Source organism: Epinephelus lanceolatus, chromosome 24 (assembly GCF_041903045.1).
Source record: "Epinephelus lanceolatus isolate andai-2023 chromosome 24, ASM4190304v1, whole genome shotgun sequence".
In the NCBI taxonomy this organism is placed as follows: domain Eukaryota; kingdom Metazoa; phylum Chordata; class Actinopteri; order Perciformes; family Serranidae; genus Epinephelus; species Epinephelus lanceolatus.
In genome coordinates this window covers 13,348,943-13,366,480 of record NC_135757.1, presented here as the reverse complement: position 1 = coordinate 13,366,480, position 17,538 = coordinate 13,348,943, and the positions used below count along the sequence as shown (strand labels likewise).

Sequence of the window (17,538 nt, the reverse complement as noted above, 5' to 3'; positions counted from 1 at the left end):
TTGTGTGGTGGTAATTTTCCTGAGGAGCATCAGAGCTGAAAGAATAACAAAATAATCCCAAGAAACGGTGTCAAGTACCAAATCACATTTTATTGTTATAAATATCACATCTTATAAAAAGATAAAGATTTGAAAAGTAGTAGTAGTAAAAATATTTGGCAAAAAAAAAGAATAACGTCCTTTCATCACATGTGAAATACAGATTAGTAGTGCAGAGAAATATGGCAGGACTGTCGTCGCTGGGATCTGACCGTGGCCACAGGGCTGAGGGGAAGAGATTATTACGAAGAATCAGATTACAGTAATCTGATTACACAATTTATTTCAGTCTCAACAGTGGCGGCGATTTTCCTCTTAACATGTTGCATGACATACTCAAACATGTATTTTCTTGAATTGCTAATTCTATTTCTAATCGGGTAAATTAATGATCCCACTAATTATTGAAGACTTTAACTTCCATCAGTTAAATTCTTTTCAATCTCAGTTGTGATGTCATAGCTTGACATTTCTGGAAGTACAAATTGTTGCCGAGACTTTGATGAAGAGATTGCTACCACTCATTTCTGAAAGTAGTATCGATCTTTGCAGCTCTTGTCAAGACTTGGTAACAATCTCCCCCAAAACAGTTAACTTTTCTGTTTCCCCGTTTTTATATTTGTCCAGAATCTACTCTGAAAGCTAAACAATGACACTGAATATAAAAAGCCACTGTGGCCAGCGGACCAAAAAGAAATGTGTTTTGTTTCACAACAAAACTTTGGCTCGAATGGTTTAAAAGCTCTTCAGGTCATTCTTCTTGGGCTTTAAAAACAAAACAGAAAACCTACTCTCACACACATTTTAAAATCTGATTCTGTAGGTTTAATCGGTATAAAACAAAAACTCACGTACAAAAATACAGTAGAAAAAAAAACTAAAAATGAGGTATAAAACAAATTTACAAAACATTTATTTTGGGGTTATATCTTTAAGGTGAGATAATGGGGTCGGGGTCTGGGCGAGTGGAGGGGTTGTAAATTTGCTCTGATGGTTGATCTGGCAACAGGAAGCCATCTTGCTCCCAACTGAGTGTCCTTTTTATTACCGAGGGACACTGGGGAGGGCACGTCTTGAGGTGGTCCTGCCCTCTGATCAGGAATCGCCCCAGAATTTTAGCACCAAAGGACCCTGCAGCTGCCAGTCTGTCGTTAGTGGCTCCCTGAGACACACAAAAATATAACGTTGACACATATATTACATTTCTAGTGGAAGTCTAACCTCTTTTTTTCTTTTAGTTGATAGCTCCAGGTGGAAATGAAGAGTCAAAGGTCTTCCTGTGTGAATCCAAATGTAACAGGATGAAAGTTGGAGTGCTGCAGTGGTGTAATGACAGAACAAACACACCCTCCATCCTGAACAAAGCCCTACACTTAGCAACCTGAGGCGACTGAGAATTATCTCCGTAAAGAGCATGTGTGTGTCTGTGTTCATGTATTCAACAATAACAGCTTTTAAGCCTCTTACAGCCAGCTCCCAAACCCTTAACAAGTGTGTTTTAGAGCTGTCATCATGGTCACAATTACACCACACGTCCACGTCTTTGAAGCAAGCGGCTGTTATTTAGTCTGAGGCTTTGGAGAGCGTTAGAGGATGCACAGACATGACATTTACAGCAACACACACGAGTGACAGCCATCATTCGGACGCACAAACTGAGCTGTGTGTGCAAACTCTTCTATCATGACACAGCACATGTGTGTGGAGCCAAGGTGCTACTTTAGGGATTATCGTGTGATCAGAGGGCTACTTTGTACTTTCAAGGTGTTTAACACAAAGCTTTGAAAGGACTCGAAGCCATCCGCAGACATCAACACATCAAACATGACACACAAACACTAAATACAAGTAGAGGGTCACACACAGCTGTGTAATCATTGTTCTTGTGTCTATTTCATGGCTGCATGAGAAGTCACCACACACACACACAAAGTGGAGTGGAGGGTGTGAGCCAGCTGTGTGATGACTGCTCTCTGGGTGCAGGGTGATGAAACACAAACTTGGCTTTCCTCAGACAACAAAGGTTGCATTTACATCAGCCGAAACAATCCGTTTTTTTCCCCTCAGGGCTCGGCCTCTTAATGAAACTGGCAGATTGTGTTTATGATGCTGTTTTCCACCAGGACCATTATACATCCAATATTCTGGTAATTATTTACACTATGTCTAAACTATTTGTCTTCGATTTCTAATTTGATTTATGTGCAGTGTCCTTATAGTATGGTTCACATGAAACACTGTTATGTTTTGCTACGCAGTGTGTGCAGACATAGAGTAAGAAGTTCATATATCCCTTGTTTCCATGAGACTTGAATTCAACATTCTCAGCCACCACATCCCCATGTAGGCTTAACTGTGTTTTCTGTCTCTGCGTAAATGCAGCCTTCAGGGTTAAGGTGACATCTGGTGGGAGTTGGCTGATGTGATGACATCACTGCACACAAATCAATGAGCTCACTGTCTGGTGCACCTTAAAGTCAGTGTGTGTGAGAGAGGGAGTGTTTGGTTGTGATTATACAGGGCCAAAATTATACATCTCAACAGAGTCTGAAAAGTGTGTGTGCGTGTAAGTGACAGAGAGTGATAGTGTGTGTGTGTGTGTGTGTGTGTGTGTGTGTGTGTGTGTGTGTGTTTGTAAGACAGCGAGGTACCCACCTGATAGACATTTGGTAGTAGCTATGGCGATGCCGTACAGGTGAGAGCGCTGGTCAGGCAGGTATTCATCAGTGATCTGACTGGTGTCTTTGCTCACTGCGATCACTCCATCCCTGCGAGGCAGAGGACACAGACAGAGGCATTAAGAATGGGGAGCACTGATTGGTGATCAGTAATGGACAAACAGGAAGACAGATAAAGATGGCTACCTCCTCCAGTCAGTGTAATAGAAATGGTTCCTGTAGTAGACCATGCTGAACGGGTAGTTGAGACTGGGGTGGACCACTCTTCGACCCGAACCATCCGGGGACACACACTCTAAACGCTTTGTACCTGACGCACAGAACAAGAGAGGAACATGGATCGTTATTATCTGAAGCTTATTGCTTTTTAGATACTCGATACCTGCTCGTGTCTTTTGGGGAGAAAAATAACAGAGATAAAATCATTTTTAAAAACATATATAGGAGGTTGTAGCACTTTTTAGACCTTTGTCTTGTCTGCAGATCTTACAAAACTATGATTTTGAAAAGTATCACCCCATCCCTAGAGAAAAATGCTCCCTTGAGTATAAGCCACGTTTCCAACAAACACTTCTCGAATAGTACCCTTAGAAACGGTACGTAACCTGCACAGATATGGACCCAAACCCTAGATTGGTATAGTTTTTCCACCGCAAACAGTATTCTTAAATGTAGGCAGGTTGTTTCTTACTGGGTGTGCTGGGTACCTCAACAGAGAGGTAACGAAAAGACAGTAGGGAATGAAATTCTTCTATTGGTACCATCCACAACTTCTGACAATGGAAATGCAAAAACAACCACTAATATGTATAACAAACTGAACTGAACCGCACTGCTTGGTGCAAATGAGGCTCTCATGGCAGAAGCGGTTGACCAGTGGTAGTAGATGTGTTTACCTGCATCAGCCCAACAGACTTGTCCAGAGGAAGAGTCATATGTAAGAGCATTTGGTAAACCGATGCCGTCAGACACCACCACCCTGCGGTTCTGACCGTCCACTGACGAACTCTCAATCTTAGGAGCCTCTCGGTTCCAATCGGTCCAATACAGAGTACTGCAGAGAGGGAAACAGGAGGGGGGATTATAAAACTTATGACTCTTTAACTTCATTCTTCAAATCATTCAGCTTTATCTTGGCTGAATGTTTTGCATCTGTGGGTTTTTGCATGGACTTGTTTATGGTACTGAGCGCTGGGATCTGGCTAATATAATGAGACAAGTGGAAAACCACACACACACACACACACACACACACACACACAGAGGAGCAGGTATGTTAAGGTACAAGGGCACAGGACTCAAGGGACCAGCTGCCTCATGCTGATGAGGTCATGGTCAGGTTACTCTGAGCAACGTGCGACCTTTGACCCCAGCTCTCCCTGCGCATTCTTGTTTCATCTGTATAAGTCAGAAAATATGGACCACACTGGCTGATGCAAATAGACACATTTCTCACTTTGAAACAAACTTATTCCTTGTATTTCTGACGGATATGTTTCTGTGATGAACCAGATCATATTTTATTGTTTGCAACATTTCAGCAGGACGATAGCGGAGCTTTAGGCAGAGCGTGTGTGGGCTGTGTATGACGCCACGCTGCATTTCGGCTGTAGATGATGGTGTACATGTGGGCAGTCCACTGGGAACTACAGGTAATACACACCACATGAGCAATCAACTCACACACACACCGTGTGTTTATGAGTGTGTACTTTAATCAATTTCATGAATGTATGGGTGAGCAGATGTTGGTGTATGAGACACCGATACACGTGTGCATGCTTTCATAATGTGTGCGCACGTAATTTCGGTGTGTCTGCAGCGCTGTGTGTGGTTATGTCCTTGTGTATGTGTGTGTGAGGGCAACATGTGCAGGCTCAGAAATCGCAGAGCACATGCTCAATCATAAGTGTACCCGTGTGAAGCAGTAATTACCTTTAGGACTTGGCTTTCTGTCAGAACACACACACACGTACTTGGCTCTCAGTCAAAAAATAAACTTTAAATTGTCAAACCAATAATGTGAAACACACATTTGAGGTTTATGATTTAGGTTATTGCTGCTATGTTTAATTATTTGTATCAAGCACATTAACACACACACACACACACACACACACCTGTTGATTATGTGATTAGTTGCACTGATAAAAAGCAGATGTTATTCCTGGAGAGCTGACTGATGACAGCCTCATGCTGTCGTTGCCTGTGTGTGTGTGTGTGTGTGTGTGTGTGTGTGTGGGACTGTCCAGGATTAATAGCACCAGTAAATCCAGTCCAGTTTTTTTAGCTCAGTTCGGTACAACACCGTCAGTGAGAGCAGTAAAAGTCACTTATACGACAGAATTATCAAACAAGCTGTACTAAAGAGAGAGACTCCACCCTGAAACCAAAATCCCATCGATTTTCTTGCAATGGCCCGCCTCATAGTGATGAGGTCATGTTTAGAAACCAGACTCAACAGGAATCCTTTCTGCAAAATGGCTTTAAATATAATCTGCACTGTACTAATGAATTAGACACAGGCCTTGTTGACTCATAGCCTGTCTGAGGACTTAAATATGTTTATCATGGTTGTGGTAATGGGCTGAAAACCATCTGTGCCCTCTCCTGATAGAACATCCCTCTGTATACAGTGGAAGCTGTATCTTACTCTGCCTCAGCGGAGCTCCTCCAGGATGTTACACTTGATCGTGAAGGGAATGTGTGGGTGCTTGTTTGTTCGTGCTCAGGGAGGAGATTTGTACATGTTTGCAAATCCAGACTAAACTGTCCAAAGACTTTAGAAGTGGCAGGTTGTGTAGGTTGAAATCAACAAAACAGAGAGGCAAAGACAGAAGCTGGTGGAAAGGCAGAGGGGCTTTACCCAGTGGAAGAGACCACTATGATGGCTCGAGGGTTGACCAAGTCTGTGTCAAACAGCGTCCTCCTCCTACTGCCGTCCAGGTTGGCGCTTTCAATCATGTCAGGGTTTGAGTCGACCCAGAACATCAACCTACGTTTGACATCCACTGCCAAACCCTCTGGACTGACTAGATCTACATGGAGCAGGGACACCACAGAGAATGTTTTGACATCATCTAGAAACACACAACATTAGTTACAGAAATGAAGGAGTGTAAATGTGAGTTCTTACTTGAGCTAATGAGAATCTCTGGCTCGGCACCAGCCACCATTGACGCTCTGTTGATTGTTCTTGCAGACAAATCTGTCCAATAGACTTGGTTCTCTTTGCAGTCGTAGGCTATACCGACAACTATTGAGCCCTGGACACACACATATGAACATAAGCATACAGACTATAACATACGTCAACATAATTACAGCCCCATCATTATTGACCTTGTGAGGTTAGCTCCTGTTTGTGTTTGTTCTATCTCTGTTTTGTGTCTTAACCTTCCGTTTTCAGCCCTGTGTCTCTTGGATGCCTGCTGCTTACGGTCTGGCACCTGCTTGCTACCTTTTTTTTAAAGCCCTGACTCACCTGAGTACTGTGCGGGTACAAACCACTAAACATCCTAGACACAGAAAATAGAAGAAAATGAGAAAATACAGGCAGAGGCAGAGTCTCTGCAGAAAAATACACCACCACACATTAAGTGTGTACCACAAGTGATGATTGAGAGGGATTACTTCTGTATGAGTCCATACAGATTTTTTTTAGAAAAAATCCAGCATAGTATATCTTTTACACTGTATTAAAATGTAAAACAAGTCAGATATTTGTTGAAATGCATCTGCAAGGTCACAAGCAGGATATGTCCTCCCACATAACATGACCCATTCCCATTTCTGGTGTAGACAGGAAGTTAAAAGGTGAAACAATGGAGTCGGAGCACCTGTTAAAACACATGCGGTCCATCACTGTTCTTTTATGCTATTGTGGAGATAACTGGCTTTCAAATAGAAGATATTATCGAGTTAATTTTGTAACCTTTTTCATCCTTTAAAGCTATACTATGCAGGATTTTCCTATACAACACTCTCAGTGTGTGGCTGTGTATTTATCTGCAGAAACACTGCCCTCTATGCATTTTTTCTTATTTTCTGATGGGTGTGTACTCCCACAGCACTCATAAAAAGGTAGTGACCAGGTGCCAGACCATAAGCAGCAGACACCCAAGAGACACAGGGCTGGAAAAAGACAAATATAGTGAGGCCAAACACCAAATGAGAGTGAATCTGGGCTTGGCTTTTACTTTCACTTTTGCTGGCGAGCGTGTCCCAAAGAAGCAACTGACAATCGTGCATAGTATAACCTCAAACATCTTTATATTTTTGTCAACTTAAAACATCTTTCTAAATAATTGAAGAACCAGTATGTAAGTGTGTATCTATCCATTCATCTCTTACATGTAGGGTCAGTAGTGTTTTAGACCGGCTTGCATCCAGTCTAGTCCCGTTGAGAGGCAACGCTCCTATTTTCTGTCCCTGAGCATACAGCAGTGTGATGTCAGTGTGTGTTGGAGGGGTCACATCTGGGCGTGGCAATGGGCGCATGGTGGGCGGGGCCACTGAGGGAAGACCTGGGACAAGATTTGATGTGACCAAAAAAAAAGTGTCAGCCATGGTTGGTGGCATTAACACTGGAACAGACAAAGATAAGATGTAAAGATGCTCACATGCAGGTTTGACGACATCATGTGATCGGGTGCCAGGGACCTCCCGCCCATCCTGGTCCACACACCAGCAGTAAGTGGTTTCTCCGTAACACTGGACTGGACTAAGGGACAATTCACTTTCTCAAGTAATTTGTCATTAAAAACAATTTCAACTACTGTTTGTGTGTGTGTGTGTGTGTGTACCTGAATTGTCCATCCGGCTCGCACTGAGGCACGTACTGTTGTGAGTCTGGTTTTCCACCATAATGCTCAATCAAACTGGTCCTCCATCGCTCACACACACTCTCAGGGCGCTGGGTCGGAGCCACAGGGACTGAGGAGCACACCAATCAAAAGACTTAACACTGTTACCGTGTTTAAAGTTAAATATAATGCCACATGGTTGTAACATCACAATTCAGATCCCATTCTGTTGTAATTTATCCTTCTTTAATTATATTCTTCGGGTGCTATCTAGCTGGAGCTTATATCACAGTGATAGGCAGAGTGTTTGATTAATGGTGTGGGGAGGCCCAGTGTTTAAAGAGGCACACACACATACACACATCTTGCTTTTGTCAATATTGTTTACCTTGTAAAAGCTCTTTAATAACTCACTTTATGGGAGAGCTTTAAAACTAAACCTGAAACCACTTTAGGCTTCCACTGATGTTTATACAGGCCTCTCTCTCGCTCGCTGTACATTCATAAGGTGAGACTGCAGTTGCTGGACTGAGAAGGAGATTAGGATAATATTTGAAAGCAGGGTGAGAAGAGAAAAGCTCTATTGTGAGAGATCACAGAGGTTAAGGGAGAAGATGACTAACTAAACAATCAGGCTGATGTCTTGGTAAGTTTTTCCAGCAGGATTTATCGTCGCGGCAGTTAGCATGCTGCAGTCCAGTCTTATGAATCACTTGGTTTTACTTCTATTTGCTGTTTAACCACATGACCAACTAAATTTAGCGGTCGTCCTTCCCAGAAATCGACAGCATGTGGATAGTCCATTCTATCAACGATATTTCAATCCTCTGGGTTGGCAATGAGTTGTATTACTTATGTGGGCATATAAAAAGAGTTTAATATGGGTGTCTGATGCCTGCATCACGCAAACTTCTACATTTGGTACAAATGTTATTCAAGAATCCAACTAAAATTGTCAAATTATGGGGTTGCATCTACACAAATAATGCTCCTTACCTCAGCTCCTGATCTGGAGCAGAGGATATGAATAACAAACTTTAAATGAGCAGGAAATGCCCTTGCCTCCCTCATCATGAACTATTACAGAAGAATCCTTGAATACGGCTCCAGTGCACTGACCAAAGAAAAAACACTGAGGTTGTGCTGTGCAGCTTCCAGGTGTGACTGAGTGCAGCTGAATAGAGGGCAAAGCAGAAACCAAGATATGTGTTCAGATAAGTTTTAGGCTAAGCAAACGTACAAATCTACAAGCATGTGTTTGCCTGTGTAGCATCTGTAGGGAGGGTGTAACACGGTTTTGTCACTCAGCTGGTCAGGCAGCCTGTCTTGTTTTGTTTTGGTTGCCTGGCAACGCTGGCTGCTCATCTTACCACGAAATGACCACTTCAGATGTTTGAATGGTCATAAATGGAATTTATAGCAAGAACTGAATTTATAGAACGGCCTCTGTGTATACATTAGAGAGTGTGTGTACATTAGAGTGTGAGTGAGAGGACCACAGGGTCACACAGAGAGAGAGAGACAATCAAGTGATGGAAAGAAAAGGAAATAAGCATATTCTTTAGATATATTTCACTTGGACGCCCAAATACCTGGCTGAGTCAAGATTTGTGAAACTCAAGCTGTGATAACAGTCTCACCTGGTTTGTCACAGTCTACACGTGGTGCACCAGGTGGTGTCCTGGTTCCTGTTCTCTCCTGTCCGTTACTGTCCACACACCAACAATGTCCAGTGGAACCATGACACTGAAATACACAACAATTAAAAACATTACTATCCAGAGGAAGATGAACAGAAAACAAAAGAAACACAAAAGACACCTGTCTGTTTGCAGACCTGTCGAGGTAGATATTGTCCGTCATCATCACACCGAGGTACATAAGCTCCAACTCTAGGATATCCCTCTGGACTTGTGGTCTGAGCTCTGTCTCTGTGGTGCTCACAGTGAGTTTTAGGACGTTCTGGTTCATCTGGAAAACATTTACAAGTTTACAAAAGTTATTAAGTAACACCCACATTGTTTCTAACAAATGTGAAGTTGCAGCTCCGGGTGATAGCTCCTAAATCCACATCAGCCCTGGTGAGTTATTAAGTTTTACTGAGTCAATAATGCTTCACAGACTGGCCTTTTGGGCTGCAGCGAGCCTTGTTAAAGAGTAACTAAAGCCCCAAATCACTTTTTTCAGCTGAAAACCAGTGTATATAGGGATCTCCTGTAGATCTGCACTATACAACATTTTAATCTGCTTAGAGCCTTGCTCAAGCTCTCTTCATATGCTATATAAACTGTTAGAAATCCCCCTCAATTATGTTCAGAAACCCCTACAACTCATGAAGAAATGATGTGTTATCGTCCTGTACCTTTACTCAGGCCTCTTGCTTCTTAGCTGAGATGTTACAACCTGATGCACATCTCCACCCTAAGAGTTTGGCTAAATCTACAAGTCACCCAAATGAGACTTGGGCAGCTAGAATTAGCAGTTTCACCTGGTTTGTCACAGTCTTTGCGTTGTGTGCCAGGTAATGTCCTGGTTCCTGGTCTTTCCTGTCCCGTACTGTCCACACACCAGCAATGTCCAGTGGAGCCGTGACACTGGAGCAATAAAGGAAGATGATTTAGGTGTTATGTCTACAATTCTATTCATGGTACTCCAATTATTATAAAGCCACAGGTAAAGCAGTGCAATCTGTCAGAAGATGTTTACCTGCAGTGGTATGTACCGTCCATTTTCATCGCACTGAGGGACATGGGCTCCAACTATAGGGTATCCCTCTGGACTGGTGGTCTGTACACTGTCTCTGTGGTGCTCACAGTGAGTTTTAGGACGCTCTGGTTCCTCTGGATTAGAAAGATTGATAAATATATAAGGGAACACATGTTAATAGCAAACAGAGGTGAGTCATTATGTTTTCTTACAGACTTTAGTAATATCTTCAAAGTACAAATAATCGTTTAAGATTATATGACCTCATTTTTACTTTTGCTAATGGACTCTCTCTTTCCTCAGTCCCTGACCTCTTTTACCTTTTACAAGCTTTCCACTTTTAAAGACTTTTAAGAGGTTTAGGACTGACTGTGTCCTGGCTGCCTGGCTGCATTTACTGAGAGCTGTGCATGGAATGTCTGTTTTTACCACGTCTTCTGCACTGGGGTACCACATGGTTCACTACTGAGCCCACTACTATTCCACTCCACACTAGATACTTCAGCTCTGTTGGGGCAACCCAAAATCTTTCTGCTACTGCAGGATCTACTCATATCCTGCATGGACTACTGAGAATCCCTTCAGACTGGGATCCTAAAGTATTCTCATTAGTCCCTAAAGCTCATTTTGAATGTGACACAGTGTTTGACTTGACCTGCCATAGATTATCATCATCCCCTTCATTCCAGCTTCACATTAAGCACAAACATTACATTAAACATTAAACATGTCTATGAAACAGCAGTCTCACCTGGTTTGTCACAGTCTACAGTTGGTTCACCAGGCGGAGTCCTGGTTCCTGCTCTCTCCTGTCCTCTAATATCCACACACCAACAATGTCCAGTGGAACCATGACACTGAAATACACAATAATAGTAATCATATGACAGGGTACAGTCAGAGGCAGCATGTCTCTACACATTAAAACCAGATTGTACCTGTTGAGCGGTGTATTGTCCATTTGAATCACATTGAGGGACAAACACTCCCGGTATAGGATATCCCTCAGGATTGGTTGTCTGAACACTGTCTCTGTGCTGCTCACAGAAGGTTTTGGGACGCTCTGGTACATCTGAGGATTTCAGATTTAATATTATAATAGTAAATAACAACGCACACCTGGGTACAAACCTTAAGACTGATATTCCTCAAAGCTAGTAGCTGACATGTAACCATTAAAACATATTTCACAAGGGAGCATTAATTCCAGTATGCAAATACTTCTCCCTGAAATCATTCTTCAGTGTATGTTATGTTGTAGCATAAATGACAGAGAGAGAATAGACCATTCCCTTACCTGGTTTGTCACAGTCTTTGGGTCGTGTACCAGGGGATGTCCTGGTTCCTGCTCTCTCCTGTCCCCTCCTGTCTACACACCAACAATGTCCAGTGGAGCCGTGACACTGGAGCAAAATTGATATTAAAATGATGGTTACATTTCTTCATATTACCCAAAGTCGCATGAAATTCATAAATTTAACTACTGATGTGTCACCAGATGTTTACCTGCAGTGGTGTGTACTGTCCGTCATCATCACACTGAGGGACATAGGCTCCAACTATAGGATATCCCTCTGGACTGGTGGTCTGTACACTGTCTCTGTGGTGCTCACAGTGAGTTTTAGGACGCTCTGGTTCATCTGGGGAGATGGAGACGACAGTAACAGGATCATATGCATATTTTTTACAGCATGCATAATAGGAAAACCTTCCTATCATTTCAAAATGGATTGGTAAGCATTCAAATTCACCAAGTAACACAAGACAACAATTTGTTCTTGTACTTTTTCACTGCTGATATATACCTGTGTCAACTTTGGGTTTATAAAAGAAAAAATGACAAGATGCGGTTGCAAGTTGAAAGTATTTTTTTACTTCATGTAACTGTTTTACTTAGATGTCATGTACGTTTAATTTCCCACCACACACACAGTCTTGCAGTGATATCACCTGTTTTTCCAGGCATTCCAAGGCTGTGACCCAATAACCTCAACCGTGCACCACTTACAAGGTTAGACATACACTTATGTAAACGTGCTGTCAGTTCGACTTGTCATAGAGTTGAGGAATTACGGGGTTCACAGGTCAATGTTTAGCTACAAAGCCCTGGAGAGCCATGACATAGTACACCTGCTGACACTGGTACTGTTACTGCAGATAATAAAACAGTTTGAAAGACTCCTGGGAAGCTGAATAGAGGGAGAGATCTGTCTGTGGTTCTTTCTTACCTGGTTTATCACAGTCTGTTGGTGGTGCACCAGGTGATGTCCTGGTTCCTGCTCTTTCCTGTCCCCTACTGTCTACACACCAGCAATGTCCAGTGGAGCCATGACACTGAAAATATATACTTGATTTAACACATGCAGTCAGATTTATATATCAAGAAAAAAATTCAAACACAGTATCAGTTTATCTGCCTATCAATTAGCCAATCACTTATTAGATGCTGACCTGCAGTGGTGTGTACTGTCCTTCTGCATCACACTGAGGCACATAGGCTCCAACTAAAGGATATCCCTCTGAACTGGTGGTTTGTACACTGTCTCTGTGGTGCTCACAGTGAGTTTTAGGACGCTCCGGTTCATCTGGGGAGCAAAACATAACAACTGTTTACACAAGAAATCTTTAACAGATAACACAAATGACTTTGTGAAGGTGGAAAAAATAACTGTGCTGGGAGTTTCCTCAAAATTAGATTTAATTTGCTAAATTTGGTTTGCACGGGCAAAACAGCAGCCATTAGTCTACGTGCAGTGTGCACAGGCTACCAGCCTGCAAGCTCTTCTAAGAGATCTCACCTGGTTTGTCACAGTCTTTCGGTCGTGTACCAGATGGTGTCCTGGTTCCTGCTCTCTCCTGTCCTCTTTCATCCACACACCAACAGTGTCCAGTGGAGCCATGACACTGAAATAACAATAGCAGTAACCAAAATGAATTGATGTATTTTCAGCTTCAAAATTACAGCAACTTTACTGACTCTTTCATGGAATAGACAAATTGCAAACACTAACTTGTAACGATCTGTACTGTCCATCATCATCACACTGAGGTACATAGGCTCCAAGTATAGGATATCCCTCTGGACTGGTGGTCTGTACACTGTCTCTGTGGTGCTCACAGTGAGTTTTAGGACGCTCTGGTTCATCTATAATAAGAAAGAGGGACTTAAATAATAATGAAAATTACAAGAATCTGCTGTTGAACAAATGTGTAATAAGGTACGAATGCTGTCTCCCAGAAAATGGATTATGTGATGTCTCTGTCATGCTGGTAAGCTCATTAGCATTAACACTTGTACATACATTAGCATATACATCTCATGCATCTTTTGACCCCATCATTTCCTATTCAACATAAGCTTCAAGACAATTTGTTTGTTAAATTTTTAGCATTTAAAAAGTGCAAAGTGATGTCTCTTTTAAAGTGAAGTTTCATCTTCTCTCCTTCTTGCTGGTGATGAGTCACACCAGGATGGTGTCGTCTGCATATGTGCACATTTTTTGTGATTTGGACAGATATATAACACTGGATAAAAATTTAGATCAGAAACTAATGTGTGAAAAGTACATTCTTAGTGCGGTGAGTCCACATTATTTTTTGCCTCACTGGATTTCAATTGACCCTTTATGAAGTCCCATCATCTAACATAGACTAGCAAATCACAGCATAGCATTGGCCAGCTCCAGACAAGGTCCGACAACTGTACAGCTGTGTTACACATTTCTAAACAGATATTCTACATTACAAACTGGAGGTGTGGAGTTTAAAGGACATGGGTGTTTACCAGGCATGGAGGGAGTACTTAAAGATGCCACCCAGTTGCATTAGGGGAAATGTAGGTCCCTGTGTTTCTGGAGCTTGACCTATACTAGCGACTGAAGTCAGGATGTCTCTGCTGCTTCGATTTTGATCATTTTTCTGTCTCTCACAATTTCCCTAACTTTACAGAAGTGAAAAACTAAGTGATTTTGTAGATTAATCAGACCAAGTTGTTTTGCAAAGAACCCACTCAGAGAACATTTATATATTGGGATGGATCTTGAGGAATGTTCCTCACCTGGTTTGCTACAGTCTGTGGGTGTTGTACCAGGTGGTGTCCTTGATCCAGCTCTCTCCTGTCCATTATTGTCCACACACCAACAATGTCCAGTGGAGCCATGACACTGCAGTCAATAATATCAGCATTAACATCAGTAACTTCACACTGTATTTTAATAGTATTTAATTAAGTCTTTCAGTTGAAGGTGATAAAAAGTCCTTTCAAACTGTTAGTCTGTGACAAACCTGCAAAGGTGTGTACTGTCCGTTAGAGTCACACTGAGGTACATATGCTCCAAGTAAAGGATATCCCTCTGGACTGGTGGTCTGTACACTGTCTCTGTGGTGCTCACAGTGTGTTTTAGGACGCTCTGGTTCATCTGGGGAGATAAACATGAACAAAATAGAAGGAAATTAATTGATAAACTAATCTAGTTATTCTCTTGAAGACCCAGCTTCTAAGAAAAGAGTTTACAACAATGACTTTGAGTGTGTTTTCATCAGTGGGCGTTTATCTCACCTGGTTTGTCACAGTCTGTGGGTGCTGTACCAGGTGGTGTCCTGGTTCCTGCTCTCTCCTGCCCCCTTTCATCCACACACCAACAGTGTCCAGTGGAGCCGTGACACTGTAATTAATTATTCCATATCAGTATGTCACTTAACTTAAGTCATCAGTCAGCCATACACGTTACAGTCAGTCAGAGCCACCTGTACCCACCTGCAGGGGTCGGTACCGTCCATCAGAGTCGCACTGAGGGATGAAGGCTCCAACAATCGGTCGACCACCGTGTTCCGCTCCACTCTGCAGGCTGTCTCTGTGCTGCTCACACTGGCTCTTTGGGCGACCTGTCTGTCCTGTAGACAAATATTACGACATATATACATTTTATTATTGTGTTTTTCTTTCCTCCCATAACTTTGTAGTTCATTTATTTTGGGTGTGTATTGTTATCAACACAGCATAGCTGTCAGTTATTTCCACATTGCATACTGTTACCCCAAAGCATAGATCCTCAAATGTCTTGTTTTGTCCACAGCCCAAAGATACTCAGTGAGCTAACATAAATATTCACATTTAAGAAGCTGGAATCAAAGAATTAACTTTTTTCCACAAAAAAATGACACAAAAAACAATTCTAAAAGTGATTAATTTAATTTCAGTGTCATTCTTACTAACCTTGCTGTTGGGAGCAGAAGAAACCATCACCATAAAAGCCGGGCTGGCACTGACACTGGAAGGAGCCCAGTCCATTGATACATCTGGCGTCGATGTGACATGGAGAGGTGCTGCATTCATCTACATCTAAAAAAACAGAGAGAGCGAGAAAAAAATCAACAACCACAAATGTAGAAACACATCATCAATCATACACTCATCAAATTGGAATTTGGGAATAAATATAAATCCCACTAACTCCGCAAATTTACAGTGATATATATTATGGGCTGCTGGCTAGAAAATAATTCATTTCAGTTTATCTTATCAGAACTTAGTTTGTAGTTTTGGATCATTTTACGGCGTCATGTAAAGTATCTGTCGAGCAGGGAGGTAGGGAGGGTTTGAAAGAAGTTCATCAAAAGTTCACACTGACAGGTGAAAGGAGGACACACACCGGCAGGACCTCTCTCCTCCACACATTCCAAAGCAAAACACACATTGTGTCATTGCTCCATTTGTCTTTCACTTTCACCCCCTCTCCTGTCTAATCTCACCCTCTCCTTCTCCTTCTCACATTAGTCCTCTCATTCCCACTCTTGTTCTCACATTTGTCACCCATCCTCCCCTCTCGCTGTTTCCTAGCTTTTGCAGCTGTGCGTTACTGTTGTGGAGGAAATGTTATGGCTGCACTCGGACAAATATGTGGATCTCTTCCAAATATTCAGCTCCTTTCGGAACATGCAGTACTACATGCTCCAAAAAATCTCTTATGTGACCAACAATTGTAACAGACAATGATGAAGATGGGAGAATGACACAGTTGCCATTGTGATAAAGTATAGGCTTACAGAGGATTCATATTTATTTGCACGTGAAGAACGTCACATACATCATGATTACAGTGTATGCAGGAAGACAGGCTGACACTGCTTCATTCAACAGAAAACAGCTGGATGTTCGTGGTTCTAAGTGACGTGTTTGTAAAGTCAAGCCTTTATGTTTAATGGCTTCAGCCGATATCTCCGTTGATATAGTTTTTGAGCTTTAAAGAATAATTAACAGGTGTTTAAACGTGTTAAAACAATTTTAACAGACACAAAACACATAAAGGTGGAGTGGGAGTCTGGGTGCTTCAAAGTATTACTGAGCAGTTGCCTTACTGGGAATTACTATAGCACCTGTGATTACATCAAAGTATCAGGCTAGTATACATATTTTCTAGGTTAATTTTTAGCCACACTAGCTGCAGGGCCCCAGGGAAAGCAAAATCAAGTCTGTTAGTTGGTTGGTTCACTACTTCCAGACTGAAATATGATAACTTTTGGACGGATTACCACAACATCTGGTGCAGACTCCAGAGAATGAATCCTATTAATATTTGTGATCCCCTGATTTTTACTCTGGCATCACTATTAGGTTGACATTTTTTAGGTGAAATATCTCAGATTTAAATTGATTGCCATGAAATTTGGTACAGACATTCATGTTCCCCTTAGGATATATTGTCATAACACTGTTGATCCCCTGACTTCCCAGTTCATACCATTATCAGGCAAACAAATTCATATTTCCAGTGAAATATCTAAACATCTGGGTGGATAAATAGTGGATAGTGGATAGTGGATACTAGAATGTAATGTTACAGTAGCAAAAACAAAGCATCTAAAGTTAGCTAACATTTGCTAGTTACTGTAAGATACTGGTCATATGAGACCAAGAGGCAAAAACAATGAGTGCAAAGGGTGTGTTTTATTGCTTATGAATTCTGATTTGTGCCCATAGATGCCCCCGGAATCCCACACACTGGACCTTCAGTGCATTTCATTGCAACTCACCAACACAGGTACGTCCATCAAAGCCAAACTCATAGCCGCTCTGGCACTGGCAGCGGTGGCTACCGGGCAGATTCATGCACTCAGCATGAGCACCACATGAACTCAGGCCCTCAGCACACTCATCTATGTCTGTGTGAGAGAAGAAGAGAGAAAGTGAGATAGTTTTTCTCCAAACTCATATGACTGCAATCCAGGAATCTCAATCTAACAACATGTGAGTGTAAACGCTGTAATTAAGATTCATTACTGGTGCTTTTAGTGCATATACATCGCCTGCC

At 42.0% G+C, this 17,538-nt stretch overlaps 1 protein-coding gene across 1 annotated transcript in view; it reads right to left on the bottom strand.

Annotated features, from left to right (window-relative positions):
• Positions 1–70: 70 nt before the first annotated feature.
• The window catches only part of nid2a (nidogen 2a (osteonidogen)), a 43,051-nt gene continuing 25,583 nt past the window's right edge, over positions 71–17,538 (bottom strand). The window contains exons 16-42 of the mRNA XM_033616026.2: positions 17,261–17,389; positions 15,444–15,569; positions 14,985–15,121; positions 14,787–14,892; positions 14,513–14,646; positions 14,286–14,391; positions 13,240–13,373; positions 13,027–13,132; positions 12,680–12,813; positions 12,457–12,562; positions 11,735–11,868; positions 11,526–11,631; positions 11,167–11,300; positions 10,980–11,085; positions 10,229–10,362; positions 10,011–10,116; positions 9,360–9,493; positions 9,163–9,268; positions 7,523–7,652; positions 7,340–7,440; positions 7,071–7,243; positions 5,854–5,983; positions 5,584–5,755; positions 3,614–3,771; positions 2,904–3,027; positions 2,695–2,807; positions 71–1,201 (exon numbers count right to left, since the gene is read on the bottom strand). Of these exons, the coding sequence (XP_033471917.2) occupies positions 1,191–1,201; positions 2,695–2,807; positions 2,904–3,027; positions 3,614–3,771; positions 5,584–5,755; positions 5,854–5,983; positions 7,071–7,243; positions 7,340–7,440; positions 7,523–7,652; positions 9,163–9,268; positions 9,360–9,493; positions 10,011–10,116; positions 10,229–10,362; positions 10,980–11,085; positions 11,167–11,300; positions 11,526–11,631; positions 11,735–11,868; positions 12,457–12,562; positions 12,680–12,813; positions 13,027–13,132; positions 13,240–13,373; positions 14,286–14,391; positions 14,513–14,646; positions 14,787–14,892; positions 14,985–15,121; positions 15,444–15,569; positions 17,261–17,389 (3,290 nt within the window). The 3' untranslated portion in view covers positions 71–1,190. The remainder of the gene's footprint in view (positions 1,202–2,694; positions 2,808–2,903; positions 3,028–3,613; positions 3,772–5,583; positions 5,756–5,853; positions 5,984–7,070; positions 7,244–7,339; positions 7,441–7,522; positions 7,653–9,162; positions 9,269–9,359; positions 9,494–10,010; positions 10,117–10,228; positions 10,363–10,979; positions 11,086–11,166; positions 11,301–11,525; positions 11,632–11,734; positions 11,869–12,456; positions 12,563–12,679; positions 12,814–13,026; positions 13,133–13,239; positions 13,374–14,285; positions 14,392–14,512; positions 14,647–14,786; positions 14,893–14,984; positions 15,122–15,443; positions 15,570–17,260; positions 17,390–17,538) is intronic.